Genomic DNA, 15841 nt, shown 5'->3' on the forward strand with positions numbered 1-15841 from the left:
GTTAGCCTGCCTCGTAACGTCAGTTGCAACCTCCTGCGCTAGCTCGCTAGTTGTCCATTTGCTAATGTCCGTCCCGCTGCCAGCTCAACTTGAGTACCGCCTGTACCTCACGAACCCACCTGACACCTACTAATGAAACTGTGCCAGTCAACGCGTGATTTCTATGGTAAACGTTTTCTTTTATTTTTTAATTCCAGCTGCAATTTTTGGAAGCAAGGGTTCCTACGCAACAGGCACAGTATTTAAAAACGTGTTTGGGATACACTGGATGCAAATTTTTGGACACATTCAAAAAAAAAAATTGGGGCTTTTAAATTTTTTGAGGACATTGGCATATGTACTGCAACTATAGTCATAGAAAGATTGTTGTAAACACGTCTAAGGCAATAAAATTTGGGGATTTTGCTGGTACAGTGTTGCCAAACACTAAGTGCACGTTGGACTACGTACACTACAAAAAGTTTTGACAGAGTGCATCTCTGTATACTAATTGCAGAATGTTATTTCCTGTAATTTTTGAAAATTTTCACATTTCTAGTGTGGTCCTGCTTTGACATTGCTCTTGTGCTTTTTCTTGGTAATTGATAATCATGGCAAATCACGGAGGAGATGTCTTCACCTATGTATCCAAAGAGGACAAACTGGATGGAAATAACTATTCACTTTGGTCCTTCATGATCAAGAATGTACTTGTGGCCAAAAATCTTTGGGATTATGTCAGTGGAGAAGAAGCTCGACCTGGAGTTGTGGCTCTAGCTACTCCTCCTCCAGGAGGACGTGCACAATGGGCACCTCAACCTGCTCCACTTCAGCCACTTCCACAAAGATCAGCAGCTCCAAAAGCATGGGATACATGGGATGCATAGGCTTTGTCACTGATTGCATTGGCAGTTCAACGGTCAATCATCCCCCACATTCGTTCAACAGCTTCTTCACAAGAAGCTTGGCTAACTTTGGAGCAGATGTTTGCAAGCAAGAATGAGACTCGCATCTCTTTCTTAAAAAAAGAGCTAGAGACATTGAAAATGGATGAAGGTGATTCTATTCAGGATCACTTGAACAAAATTCAAGACTTGCGAGAGCAACTCATGAATGTTGATGAGTACTATTCGGATGTACAAATGATATCTACCACTTTGAACTCATTACCTCCTTCGTACTTGGCTTTTCATACAGCCTTAAACCTCACTATGAGGATTGCCGCACAGCCAATCACTTTTCTTCAGCTAGTGAGTTTGCTTCTAGAGGAGGAGCAAACAAGAAGAAATAGTGGTGTGGATGCTATAGCTTCTAAGCAGGCTTTTATGGCTAGACAGAAGGGCAAAAGCAGCCAAGTGAAGAATGCTCCGTAGAGTTCTGGAACTTCTGGCACGTCACAGGCAAGTAAAAAACAAGGGGGCACGCAAGCCAAAAAGGGCAAATGCCATTATTGCAAGAAGCCAGGCCACTACATCACTGAGTGTAGAAAGCGCATTGCCAAGGAGGAGGAGGAGGAGTCAGGAATGTCTATTTCTGATGCTCCTTCCACTGCTACTGAGTCCTTGTCCTTTGTTGCAGACACGGACTATTATTTTTACACATGCAGTTATGACACCTCTTGGGCAAATCAAGCATTTAGCTCTACTGAGGATGCAGGCACTTGGTTTTTTGACAGTGGTGCTTCTAGGCATATTACATCTCGTAGAGATTTATTTGCTTCTGTTAGTGCTGCTCCAATTGGCAAGTCTGTACAGTGTGCCAACAATGAATCATACCCTGTCCGAGGTATTGGGGAGATTGTGCTTACAGTCATTGATGGCTCTATTCTCTGCCTACAAGATGCATTATTTGTGCCAGACATAAAGAAGAATTTGCTCTCTATTTCTTCTTTGGCACGTTGTGGATTGAAGGTCACATTTGATGATGACAGATGCATGGTGCGAGACAAAGCGCACATGACTTTGGTCTTGATAGGCACTTTATGTCATGGGTTATACGAGTTGGATGCTCTTTCAATTGATCAGTCAACGTATTTGACATCCACTCTTACTCCTACTATGATACAGGCAGAGTTATGACATGCTAGGATAGGGCATGTGAACTTTGGCAACTTGATGCTCTTACAGCGTACGCAGATGCTAGATGGATTATCTCTACTAGAGAGACCACCTGAGCACTTGTGCGAAGGATGTATTTTGGGAAAAATGCATCGCTCTTCATTTCCCCATGATGTTGCTTTTAGAGCAACGACCAGGTTGTAGTTAGTGCATTCAGATGTATGTGGGCCTATGCAAACAAAGTCATTGGGAGGATGTTACTATTTTGTGACTTTTATTGATGACTTTACTTGATTTTGCTAGGTCTACTCTTTGGTCAAAAAGTTAGAAGTGTATGATGCATTCTTGGCTTTTATTGCACTTGTTGAAAACCAGTCTGGTTGTAAAATTAAGACTCTCTGGTTGGACCGAGGGGGGGGAATATCTGTCCTCAATGCTGAATTCTTTTTTGAAGTAGAAGGGCATTGTCCATCAATACACTACTGCTTATACTTCATAGCAGAATGGGGTTGTAGAGAGGAAGAATCGGTCACTCATGGAGATGGCCAGATGTATACTGAAGGCAAAGAGCTTGCCTCACAGTTTTTGGATGGAAGCAATCATGTGTGCTTGCCATGTTTCGAACAAATGCCCCACCAAAGCTTTGAAGAAAATTACACCTTTTGAGGCTTGGAACAGCCGGAAACCTTCTATTGGACACTTTCGTACCTTTGGGTGTCTTGCATATGCACATATTCAAAAGGTACTCAGAAAAAAGTTGGATAACAAGGCTGTTAAATGCATTTTTTTGGGATATAGTAGTGAGAGCAAAGGCTACAGACTCTATGATCCTGTTTCTAAGAAGGTGTTTGTCAGTAGGGATGTACTATTTGATGAAAAATCAGAATTGTCCTTGGCTAGTTTAGACACATATCAGGCTGCCCGTGATGTATTTGAAGGGCTGTTGCCCATTACATTTGGTGATTCAGCTCGAGTTTCAGCAAGTGAACTCAATGTTCAGCCAGCTGCTCCTTTGGAACATGCAGAAAATCAACCATTGGCTGATTTAAATATTCAGCAAAGTGCTGAAACTGAAATTCAGTAAGACCTTATGCACAGTCAGGAGGCAAGACAAATGCCTAGATGGTATTTACAGACTATGAAAGATAGTCATGTGGATGCACCCATGGCTGGTCATACTAGAAGACAAGCTCGTATGCATGATACTGCACATACCATAGAGTTCGTTATGGCAGCAAGCACCCTTGATGATGAGGAGCCTGAATGTTTTGAGGATGCACAAGAGAGTGTGCATTGGATGGCAGCGATGAAAGCTGAATTGGATTCTATCACTAAGAATCAAACACGGGATTTGGTGTCTTTGCCATTTGGGAAGAAAGCCATTGGAACAAAATGGGTCTACAAGTTGAAACGGAATACAGATGGATCCATTGACAAATACAAGGCAAGGCTTGTAGCCAAAGGCTATGCACAGAAGAAAGGCATAGACTATGAGAAGACATTTGCTCCTAATTCTTGTATGACGACCATGAGGTCTATGGTTGCTTTGGCTGCTCATTATGGATGGACTGTGCATCAATTGGATATTAAAAGTGCATTTTTACATGGGGAACTTCATGAGGAAGTATATGTACAGCAGCCCATTGGTTTTGCAGTTGAGGGCTTGGAGCACTTGGTTTGCAAGCTGAAAAAAGCTTTATATGGTTTAAAACAAGCTCCTAGAACTTGGTATGCAAAGATAGATGCTTTCTTGCTTAGCCAAGGTTTCATAAACAGCTCATCTGAGTCTATCCTTTACGTATGTAAAGAAGGGGGATCCATGCTGATAATTTGTCTTTATGTTGATGACCTCTTGCTTACAGGGACACATGCTGATCAAATTTCAGCATTTAAACAAAATTTGCAATAAACTTTTGACATGTCAGACTTGGGGTCTTTGCATTATTACTTGGGCATTCAGTTCATACATGATGCTAGAGGTATTGGGTTATCACAATCAAGATACATTCGTAAACTTCTTGAGAAGTTTGGCTTACAGGATTGCAAGTCAATCTGTACACCAATGGAACCTGGACTAAAGCTATCATTACATGATGACAGTGATTTGTTTGATATACACACATATGCTCCAGCAGTTGGATGTCTTATTTACTTATGCAACACTAGGCCAGACATACCGTTTGCAATTTCAGCCCTGAGCAGATATATGCATCAGCCACACATGTCACATTGCCAAGCTGTTAAGCATGTCTTCCGTTACTTGCACGGTACTAAATCTCTTAGATTTCTTTACGCCAAGGGGAGACCACTGCAGTTACATGCTTACAGTGCTTCTGATTGGGCTGGTGATTATGATTAATGTCACTCCACTAGTGGCAATTGTTTCTTTCTTGCCTCGTCTTGCATATCTTGGCTTAGCAAGAAACAGTCCATTGTTGCCACATCGTCATGTAAAGCTGAATACAAGGCAGCTTTCACTACCACAGTTGAATGCGTATGGATTAGACGCTTGCTAGCTGATCTAGATGTATCTGTTACAGAACCTACTCCTTTGTTCACTGACAGTCAGAGTGCCATTGCACTGGCATGGAACCCAATGTTTCATGCACGCATGAAACACATTGAGATACATTATCACTTTGTCAGAGAGAGGCTACATGCACGTGATATCAACCTTGTCTATTGTCCTACCACCAGTAATGTGGCAGACATCTTCACCAAAGCTCTTCCTCGTGAAAAATTTGAAGCATTTCGCCATGCTTTAAATTTGATCTCCTTTGGTGGCCGATGATCCTTGTACTCTTGATCACTCTTCACTCCAGGGGGATTTGTTGGGTATTTCACTCACGCCTCACTTACGCCTACGCTCACATAGGAGTCTCAGGATCAGTAGAACACTGGGACACTTTTTACTCTCGGTAGGAGAGGTTTTCTCCCCCAGACTTATGGTATTATTTTGTATGTGCTTATGACACACATTTACGTGCACTTACCGTGTTTGGGTGTGAACACCCCCTACAACCCTAAGGTTTAAGGGTTGTACCTTGTACTTTCTGTCAAAAGATGACGTACAAGCGAGACAGTAGGGTTTGCGAGGAGGAACATGGAGTGAACTCGACAAACATGGAGAAGAAAAGAGAAGAGAGAAGAAACTCTGATGAATGAAATGATGAAGTTCTAAATCATGGAGTGAATGTGATACAAGGAAACAAGGGTGCCGTAGCACAAGAAAGATGATGAAGACAGCCACGAACCACGAACCGCAATGTCCTCCTGAAGGGGTATGAGGGTAGTGGAGAGCCTGGAGAGAAGAGGTGACAGACTGAATGAATTAGCCATAAGGAATAAATGAGAGAGTGGCCTATAAATAGGCATACTCAGTCTAGGATGGCGCCCCTTTTTGGGGCTGCAAACCCTAAACGCAAAACGCAGAAACGCAAACTGCGGGTGAAGGGTTTCTCAACACCCCCTCTCAAGCCCAAAAAGGGGAACAAGAGAAGAGTGAGGTGGAGATGCAATGCTACATGCTAAAGAATGCTCATGCAACAGGTGTCACTTGGACAGTGTCCCTCGTGGAAAAATTATTCACTTGCCCAAGCGCCCTATTACAAAGATGATAAAAACATACAATGCATAGGAGGAATGTCAGACTTTGTGTGGTGCCGAGAACCATAAGGATATGCCCGTACTCGATCTCGGGAGGTGGCTCCATGCTGACCAAGTGACGAAGAAGATCCACCCTGTAATCTGAGAATACCACCTAAAAGGAGACCTTTGAAGATAGTCAAGAGAACCCGAAACTCAACCTCAAGAGAGAAGCCACTAGCTCCGTGACTCCATGCTGGAAGGAATATGAAGGCCTAGCCACCAAGCTGCTGCCGAAGTCCCAAGGGCCCCAATCTAGGTAGACCCTCTAGATCCTGGGTATCAATAGAAGGGATGACTGGTCGAAGACAGCCACCCCAAGAAAGTAGAGGATGGGTGAAGAACTTCATGTGGAGTAGGTTCCCCCTCTGAGGTGGGAGGTGGAGGGGCCCCCGCTGAAGTCAAAGAAAAAGTAGATGCCCCCTCTGAGAGCAAAGAAATAGCATCCCCCTCTGAAGTAGATAGAGAATCCAAAACTCAAGGATCACGGACTCCCAAATGTCTGATGACAAAGGAAGTACCGCCGATCGTATCGAAGAAGGTATCTGGGGTGCCCAAGAGCTCCCAGAGATGGCCTCTCGAACCTGAGTAGTCAAGGGTGGGGAAGGGTGGGGCTCATAATGAGCAAGAGGTGGGCAACTGCCATTGTCTCTCAGTGGAGCAGACTGGGTAGCCGAAGAAGAGGAAGGAGTCGAGCAGCCACAGTCTCTCGAAGGAGCAGACTGACGAGGAGATGGTATCAAACAATCATTGTCTCTCAGTGGAGCGGACTGCAGAGCCGTAGGTCGTGGAAGCCACTGTACCTGAAAATAAGTAAAAGAAGACTGCCGCTAGCATTGCGACAATCTCCAGGAGGTCGTAGCGACAATCGATTCTCCATGTGCTCAAAAGGACTTAGTGCGCATTGGATGTGTCTTATTGCCTTGAGCATAGTACTCTGATAGCCGATGCAGAACGATCTCTGTGGCCTAGAAAAGAGAAGTGGCACAAGGAGTGCCTAGTGGAAGACACATGTACTCCGGGAGGATGGGGAGCAAAGGTCGAAGTCGGCAAGCATCGGTGGTGTATTCAGTGATGCCACAGTAGGAGCATCCACTAGTCTAGTCATCTGTTGGTAAAGAAGTCATGAATAACAGTGTGCTTTATTGAAGAAGGAAGAGATCAGCCACCATGAACTACAAACCGCAATGTCCGCCTCAAGGAATGTGAGGGCAGTGTGAAACACGAACCGCAATGTCCGCCTCAAGGGATGGGAGGATAGTGGAAGGGTTGAAAGTGAGCTGCCAGTGGGAGGAGGATGTGACCAGTAATAAGAGGTTGCAACCAGTAGAAAAATGCAGGTGAAAAGAGAGAGAGAGAGAGAGAGAGAGAGAGAGAGACTAAAAACGCAGGCAGGACAGCCTGCAGGAGAGAGAAAGACTAAAAACGTAGGCAGAACAGCTTGCAAGAGAGAGAAAGACTAAAAACGCAAGCAGTAGGAGAGAGAAAGACTAAAAACGCAGGCAGGACAGCCTGCAGGAGAGAGAAATACTAAAAACATAGGCAACAAGACTATGCTGATGTGGCACGCTGTATAGTAGCAGATCTGAATAGGAACAGCAGTCGCTCGGCTGGAATCAGCTCGAAACTACGTGAAGAGGGCTGGAAACTATGCGCCAACTGATGGAGGCAGCAATGGACAGCTTCGACTGAGATGTCCTCCGCGAACGGGATGTGGACAGCAAGCTGAAACACCTGAAATCTATAAAAATGAGATTTTGATGCAGCAGAAGAAGAAGAGAAGTGGATGCCAAACCCGCCACCGGTCTTTGCCTTCACTGGAGTGGAGGATCTTTGCCGCTATTTGAGCATATCTAGCTCTGATACCATGTCAAAAGATGACATACCAGCGAGATAGTAGGGTTTGCGGGGAGGAACACGGAGTGAACTTTCGGCAAAAATGGAGAAGAAAAGAGAAGAGAGAAGAAACTCTGATGAATGGAATGATGAAGTTTTGAATCATGGAGTGAATGTGATACAAGGGAACAAGGGTGCCATAGCACAAGGAAGATGATGAAGACAGCCACGAACCTCGAACCGCAATGTCCTCCTGAAGGGGTGTGAGGGTAGTGGAGAGCCTGGAGAGAAGAGATGATGGACTAAATGAATCAGCCGTAAGGAATGAATGAAAGCGGCCTATAAATAGGCACAGTCAGTCTAGGATGCCGCCCCTTTTTGGGTCTGCAAACCCTAAACGCAAGACACAGAAATGCAAAAACACAAATTGCAGGTGAAGGGTGAAGAGTTTTTCAACACTTTTAGGGTACACTCTTTCAGTCTATTGCATTGGGTGTCGAACTTCACTCTCACACTGTCTACTGAGTTTGTGTGCTGAGCTTCGATCCTATCCTCTCTCACAAGAGAACATGTGGCTTTTGCTTCTCCCACTTGTTGGAGGAGAGAGTCACTTGTGAAGCCTTTATTTTGGTGGCAAAACTTTGGATACACACTAGGGACCCTTCAACCCTTAGCCATGAGGGTCCTTGCCCAAGATTGCTCTTCGAGTGCATGTGAGAAAAACTGGAGTGCCTATGCTCTCATTCATACAAAGATTTGCAATAGGCTTAGCACACAATAGTTAGAGCGGCCAGTCTATTGCCGCGCTAACTTACACATGATGAGGGCTATAATGAGAATGGGTAGTCCGAAGCCATAACATTTAAAATTTGTTGTTTTAACTTTTAAACTTGGAACGTTGAAGTTTAAACTTTATACTTTACAATTTAGACTTTAGCATTTACAATGATCAATCTTACGTGCATCACTGCATTGTGTAGGTGAATGTTGATACATTCAAGTTGACGGGCGAAACTCTTCTGAGTATACATAAGGAGGCGGACAAGGAGAAGGAGATGATTTTTGCAGAGCTCTATAGAAAGCTTATAGCAACGGATACTTGTAACACTCGCAGTCAGCGTGCTCGTGGGTGAGGAGTTCAAGTCGGTGGTAGCAGGGGCATGGTCATTCGACACCCTCCATCATCGAGGAGGGGTGGTTTGAGTGGCTTGCAGACATATATAAGGCAAGGCTCTAGTAGCTCACATCCTGTGCCTCATGATGACATCCCCCCCTTGCCTGCACAGCTGCCACCTAGATAGCCATCATTTGATGATGATGGTAACCTCATCAGTGAGAATGAGTATGAGTGTGTCTCATCATCGGATACTGAGGAGTCATCTTCAAACTCTCTTGACGAGCACTCAAATGATTTTGATGATAACGATGATGATAGTGATGCCTCATCGTAGATTCATATGACATAGGTCTCTCTTTTTTTTGTATCAGATATACTAGACTGTAGTTGTATTGCATGTTTTGTGTAGCCCATGCGACCGCGATGGCCACCCTCATGTATTCATCTTATTCTGTAATGAAATAGCTATTTGCACTTTAAACATGTATTCTATGATCTATCATTTAATGATATATGGTTTTAGTTATTTAAAAAATCATCTTAATTTTTTTTCATACTAATATCGTATCGTACCTTATAAAATCATAAGGTACGTACCAATTAGTAACGTACCGTATCATACCTTTCGTACCTGATAACTATGGCTGGTCATTTTTTGCAATGAGTCTATGATCAATTTGGGGTCACATTTACAGCAGTTTGTGATAAGTTTTTAGATCAGCAAGTAATCAATTTATGATCAGATTATGCTTAGTTTTCAATGGCTTACATCTGGTTTCATGGACAACAGTATATGTTATGATGCCATTGATGTTATAGCCATGATTTATGCTTCGTTATGCTATGCTATGGTTTGGTTTTGCGAGCTAAGTTGAGCTCATGAGAAATAGAAATGTCATACAATAATCAAGCAATGTTTGTGAGATTCTTTGTGAGTCTTATGTTATGTTATAATTGGCGGTAATTTTTAACATGTGTTGGGCATATGGAATGGTTGAGCGACAGTGTGCAATGTTGTGTTAACTATGATGCCTTGTGGAAATTCCAATCCACTATTTTTCTTTTAATGCATCTGATAGTGCAATCAAGGATGATTGCAAGGATTTTTAGGGGAAGGACTCTCATGAGGACATGTATTTTTGAAACCTCACATAACATGTGGATTAATTTCTAATCACATGGTTAGGTAAATATTGTACATGTGAGATGTAACTAAGGTTAGAGTAAATTTACAAGCTACAGACCTGAGGAAATCACGAGATGTCAAAGGCAAAATTTTCTATAAGTTATGTCGCACATGTACTTGGTGGAATCTGGAGCCAGTTATTGGCCTAAGTCATTCATTTGGCCATAAGTGTCAATTGATGATACTAGAGAAGTAGCGTTTAATGATACCAAAGGCCAATCTGATGGTCAAAGATGGCACAAAGACACTAAGCAATGGAAGATGCCTAGCCAATTTAATTATTGGCCACTCAGATTATTTTTTTGGGCACTGAAATAATTATTAGATTAGATTAACTTTCAGTATTTAAAAACTGAAAATTAATATTTAATTATAGATAATATTGAAAAAATCATTTGGGAAGGCTACCACTTATCAAAAATACCATGCAAGTCTAAAAAACGTCTTTAGAGTCTAGAGAGAGACATCTTAGTACATTCAGCCTACAAGAGAGGAGGAGATGCTGCTGGTCTGATTTGCAGCCATTGGAGAATCTTCTGAGATACCTAGGGGCAAGAGAAGACCAATCAACAATAGGTGATAGCATCTACAAACTGTTGAGACAGGGCAACAGCAGTAAATGACTAATTTTCTTTAGTTATTTGCATCTAAAAGCTATTGAGACAAGGCAGCAGCAGTAAATGATTGATTTTCTTCAGTTCTCTGCGAAGAAAGTCTGAATTTTCTCTCTCTTCAACATTCTCTCTTATTTCCCAATCTTTTCATAGCCTTGCTTTGAAGATTACGGCATTGAGATCACCTCAGTCTAAAAAATTTCAGATTTATCTACTGTAAACCCTAATCTGCACAGCAAAAATTAGGGTTTAGCAGTAGCCTCAAGAAGCGTGCCAGAAATTGGAAACTCCAAGACTTGGATTCAACAAGGCTGAAGCTGTTTTCAGTCAAATTCAAGTGGAGGGACCAACAAATCAATAAATCTGAGGCATTTTCCATCTCCATCAAAGCGGGTGAAGGCCAATTGACTGCCCGAATCAAGGGTAAATCAGATTGAAGACTTGCTGTTCATTTTGGGCAGCAAGGAGAGTTGGAATACCAAAAGGGATTGGGAGAATCCTATTGTATATCAACTTCTTTTTCAATAAAGTTAAAGAAATATGGATAGGGGCGCTAGTTTTGGGGCCAACAAGGTATCCATTGTCCAAGATTGTAAGTTATTTTGCATTTCTTAGTTTTGTAATAAATGTTACTGTTGTAACTAAGTTGTAATTAGGAAATCACCGCCCATCCACGAAAGGAAGGCTGGTTTTAGTCCACACATGTTGCACTTGCATTCTCCATAGCCAAAAGAGAGAGAGAGAGAGAGAGAGAGAGAGAAAACTGCAATAAACTAATCCCAACACCCAAGGCTTAGGGCATGGTGTGCGAAAGAGGAAGAAGAGGAGCTGAAAATGGCAACACATGCCTTGCCAAATACATTAATATGCCACAAATGCCACAAGCTACATTAATGACAAGGGGGTTACTTTGCACTTAATTTAACTTAATACTAAGGTGCAAACTTTCAATTTAATGGAAGTTTCACATTGCCCCTTGTTTTCTTTTGCCTTTCACTTGTACCACATAGCCTGTACAATTGCTTAGTGTATGCCTAGTGTCAATCCTTCATTATCAATGCAACAATCACCATGGCAAGAGCTAGGGGTATTAGAAGAAGAGTTCATTTTAATTAAATTATTGATTTCAATTCACATCCTAGTGACAATAAGAGATGGAGATGCACGTCTCTCAGTCAAGGAGTCTATGTAGCCACTAAAGGTTGGAGACATAGGTACATCAACAATGCACTATAGATCAGCCATCTTAGGTGCAGTGAGTTGGGGCGTCTCTACCTCTACCTCCTAGGAAGCCACAAGAATAGGTGGCTAAAGGGTCATAGCTACCATTCGAGGGAGTATGTCTGAGATCTCTAACCACTCTTCACTACCCCATTGCATGTCTCCGCTACTATAAATCTTTGTGTCCTTGTCCACTTCAGTTTGGCATTGCTGCTTCTGCAAGGTTAAGGTCTACTACCTTCCTCATATTGAAAAGAGGTCCATCTCCGAGGTGTCCTAGGGCAATTTGCTGCAAGATAACCCAACATCCTACAACTTAAGCATTGCCTTGGGAGGCCTAAGTAGAAGACTAGCTAGGTGAGGTGCCTTCTATAAACAAAGGTAATCCTAACAGTCCAAGAAAGGATGTTGATAAAATGATAGGGACAAAGACCCTAAGCAATAGGTATTAGGGAGGACCCTTTGAGACGGCATCAAAAAAGGCCTTATTCCTTTGCATGACTAGGCCAAAGGTGCTGCCAATCCAAGCAACAAAAGAGTGAAGTATTCATCAAGGCTTGAGAGAAGGGTGATGGCCATAACAGTCCCCCATGAGGAACAGTCCGGACCGGGTGGCACATTGAGCATACCTAACAAAATACAAACTGGTAAGATACTACATTACTTCAAAATTGCCAACTACTTCCCCTCCTGAAAAAGAACACAGATCTTACAATTGGAAGTTCAAAAGCCATCTTCCCCATTTTTCCTCCCATCTGCTTACTGAGGCAAAAGCCTTACAAAATAGAGCTTCCTCCTTGTATAGCACTTGGAGAACAACCTTAGCATAGTCTTTGTCTATCAATGAAAGAATGAGCTCCCCTCTAGGCTGTCACTATGGCAATGTTTAAGAGGAGCTTGCTTACCCTGTTGGTCACTTTCTCGCCAAGACACAAATAGCTCCTTGACAGACTCTCAGGCCACTCCAAGTCTCAACTTTTGGATACATCTTTTTGCAAGCAGTTTTTGGTTTTCAGGAAACTTTTTGCCTCCTTGGGATAGGTTTAAACATACTATAGATTTCTGAATTAATCAAGCATTTCTGTGTATCTGCAAGTCTGCTAGACAAATCTCTACTTGCAATGAGGATTACACTCTTTCCTGAGCCAATGATAGAAACTTTCCTGGATAAATATAAGAAAAAATCTATTTTATCAACAACAGCTGCTGATATCACTGATACAACGTTTGACATTTGGAAATCAAATTCTTGAACAGTTTAAAAAGGAAACTGTTGTAGTACCCAAATAAAGTTCACAGTGTGTCAAACACAAGCAGTATGACAGAAACATTTCAACAATACAAAAGAACTGCAGGTTTTCAATGTACCTGAATCTCAGGAATGATTCCTCTTGCTGCATCAAAACAAGCACTAGAAATTCGTCCGTACTTGCGATATTCAGGTCTGGGTGCTTCACCTAATCTGCCCCCTGGATCAGATCCTATAACATTGAAATATCTGTAAGGAAGCCCCAAAAAAGTTATTATATCAAGCTTCTGAAAGAAAAATATGCAACTGATTTACTGAGGTAATTTCCATCTGTTTCCTACATGGGATAACTTTGATTGCACTTGTTAGGATGTGTTGCACCTTGTAGTTACCACGTTTATGTACTAGTTGACCCTCACAGAAACAACTGATCAGTTCTGTAGAAGAGATCTAACCTGAGAATGACAGCACCCATACTGGATTTGATAGCATGATCTTTGATAATATCTTCTGCCATCTTCTTTGCTTTTCCATATGGGTTTATTGGAAACTATGTGAAAAGAAAAACCAGGGCACAGGAGTATCAGAATTAGCTGTTAGCAAGGACTCTGGCAAGAGCAACATCAATATCCACAGTAAATATATTAGAGACAATACAAGCATGTACTGTCATTGTGGAATTCTTGACAGACAGTCATCACATACTAATTGGACACACTCAAAGTTGGAGCAAATAAACAGAGGTCCTTTGAAGGGCAGAGCTTTGTGACAGTTAAGACTGTATCCACGTTCACTGTACAGCCTTCCAAATTGGGAAACCAGGATGTAATGGTGTCATTCTAAAACGTCCCTATATTTAAAATTATTCAATGCTAGCACCTGAATAGTGTGTATCTTTGTCTTTCCAAGAATCATGGAAGGATCAAGTTGAAGACTACAAAGCATATGAGGCAGCAGTCAAACTTCAAACCTTTAATCGTGTACACGATAGATTGAAGGCTTTGACCTTGATTCAAAATTTTGATGCACCCTAACTTGTGTTGGATTAAGGGTTGCACGAATACAAGTGCACGGCCAAGAGAAGAAGCTTGAGAAAGTACAACTCAAAGTGTATTGAGAGGTATCAAGAGAGAAGATTTACAAGACTTTGTATGCCCTAAAGTGAATAGGTGTATATACAAGGTTGGGGAGGGAAACCTCCTAAAGAGTGAAAAAAGTGCCCAAGCCATTCTAAGTATATTCCAAATATCACTACCGAAATATGGTAACAAATCCCCCTTTGGGAGTGATGTGGTGAATAAGAGCTAGCACTCATGTACAACGAAGTGCCAAACCCGCTAGACTAGATCAATCCACAAAGGGAAGTAAGTCCAAAGCTTTGCAGAAAGCTTCAAACTTCTCATGAGGTAAAGCCTTTGTGAAAAGATCTACAAGGTTGTCTTGTGTTGGCACATAGGCCCCGCTGATCTCTCCTGCAAAGAATCTCTCCCTAACATAATGATCATGCACTTCAACGTGCTTAGTACATGCATGGAACACTGGATTTCATGCAACTTTCCATGTGCTCTGACTATAAGTGAAGATGGTAGTGACAAATAACTACCCCAACACCCAAGTTAGCCAAAAGGCATTTGAGCCGAACAAAGTCAACAGTAAGCTGCCCTATACTTAGCTTCACAACTAGAAGTGGCCATAGTAGGCTGCTTCTTGCTCAACCAGAATATGTATGAGTTGCCAAGCATGGAGCAAAAACCACTTATGGATGCACAAGTGTCGTAACAATGATCCTTGTCAGAATCCAAAAAAGCATGTAAATCTAGTAGTGATGATTCCCCCTTGAGATGAGATATCCTATGACCATACATCTGTCTCTTTCGCACATGAAAGTAAAGCTTGAAAAGCATATTTCACAAAGACAACATCACAACTAACCAAGATACACTTACTTTGTGGAAAATATAGCTTATAACCTTTGCTGAGCCAACCAACACACAAGCCATAGATGGCTTCTTACCATGCCAAGCCTCATAGAAAGTGATGGATTGCAATGGCTTAGTGGAACACCTATCAAAAACATAGACTTCACATAAATAATCTCAAGCCAGAAACTATGTAGCAAAGCGTGACTACTAATCATGCATTGTGCCATCTCCATGAAAGATCTATTATTTCTCTCAGCTCCACCATTTTGTTGTGGTGTATACGGCACTATACATTGGTGTTTTATCCCACATTCAACCAGATATGCATTAGAATCCTTTGACATATATGTCCCCCAGACCAAAACAAAAAGTACCCACTTTACATCCCAACAAATTTTCAACCATGCTAACAAATTACTTGAAGCACAAAACCACATCGAGCTTAGCTTTCAAACCATATCCCTATGCATGCCTAGAGTAGTCATCAATGAAAGTAATAAGTATAGGTAGTTTCCAAAAGATATCATTTGCATTGGACCACCAACATCACTATTTACAAGCTATAGGTTTGCAAACAGCTTTGACTGAACCATCTCTTGGAAATGAAGCACACTGCATTTTATCCAATATGCAACCTTCACAAATGTGTTTTCTAGGTGCCTCAAGAGTAAGCAATAAAGAAACCATACCAAATTTTTGCAAGCGCAGCAAACTAGTAAAATTCAAATAATCAAAATATGCATGCCGAAGTTTTGCATTGAAACTACCTGCAAATTTGCAACTGTGCATGCATCGTCTTCCACACATTTACCATAGTTATTAAGCTTGTATTGCCCATAACATAGTGAACCAAATACAACAATTGTATCACCACAAGAGAGATCATGAATTGTACATTTATCACCAACAAACTTCACAATCAAACCAATCTTGGCAAGTGCAAAAATTGATAGTAATTTTTTATTGATCTTTGGTACATACAAAGTATCCATAAGTATGAAAATATTGCCATTAA

General features: G+C 41.8%; 1 protein-coding gene across 17 annotated transcripts in view; it reads right to left on the reverse strand.

The window, feature by feature from the left end:
• The window catches only part of LOC148011874 (putative UDP-arabinose 4-epimerase 2), a 143047-nt gene that overhangs the window by 58463 nt on the left and 68743 nt on the right, over positions 1-15841 (reverse strand). For all 17 annotated transcript variants that reach the window (XM_087669987.1, XM_087669971.1, XM_087669982.1 and 14 more), the window contains 2 exons: positions 13360-13454; positions 13024-13153 (listed from right to left, as the gene is read on the reverse strand). In XM_087669987.1, the coding sequence (XP_087526113.1) occupies positions 13024-13153; positions 13360-13454 (225 nt within the window). The remainder of the gene's footprint in view (positions 1-13023; positions 13154-13359; positions 13455-15841) is intronic.

The sequence above is a fragment of the Lygodium microphyllum genome, chromosome 28 (assembly GCF_053477565.2).
Source record: "Lygodium microphyllum isolate KBCC chromosome 28, Lygodium_microphyllum_v1.1.10, whole genome shotgun sequence".
Classification (NCBI taxonomy): Eukaryota; Viridiplantae; Streptophyta; class Polypodiopsida; order Schizaeales; family Lygodiaceae; genus Lygodium; species Lygodium microphyllum.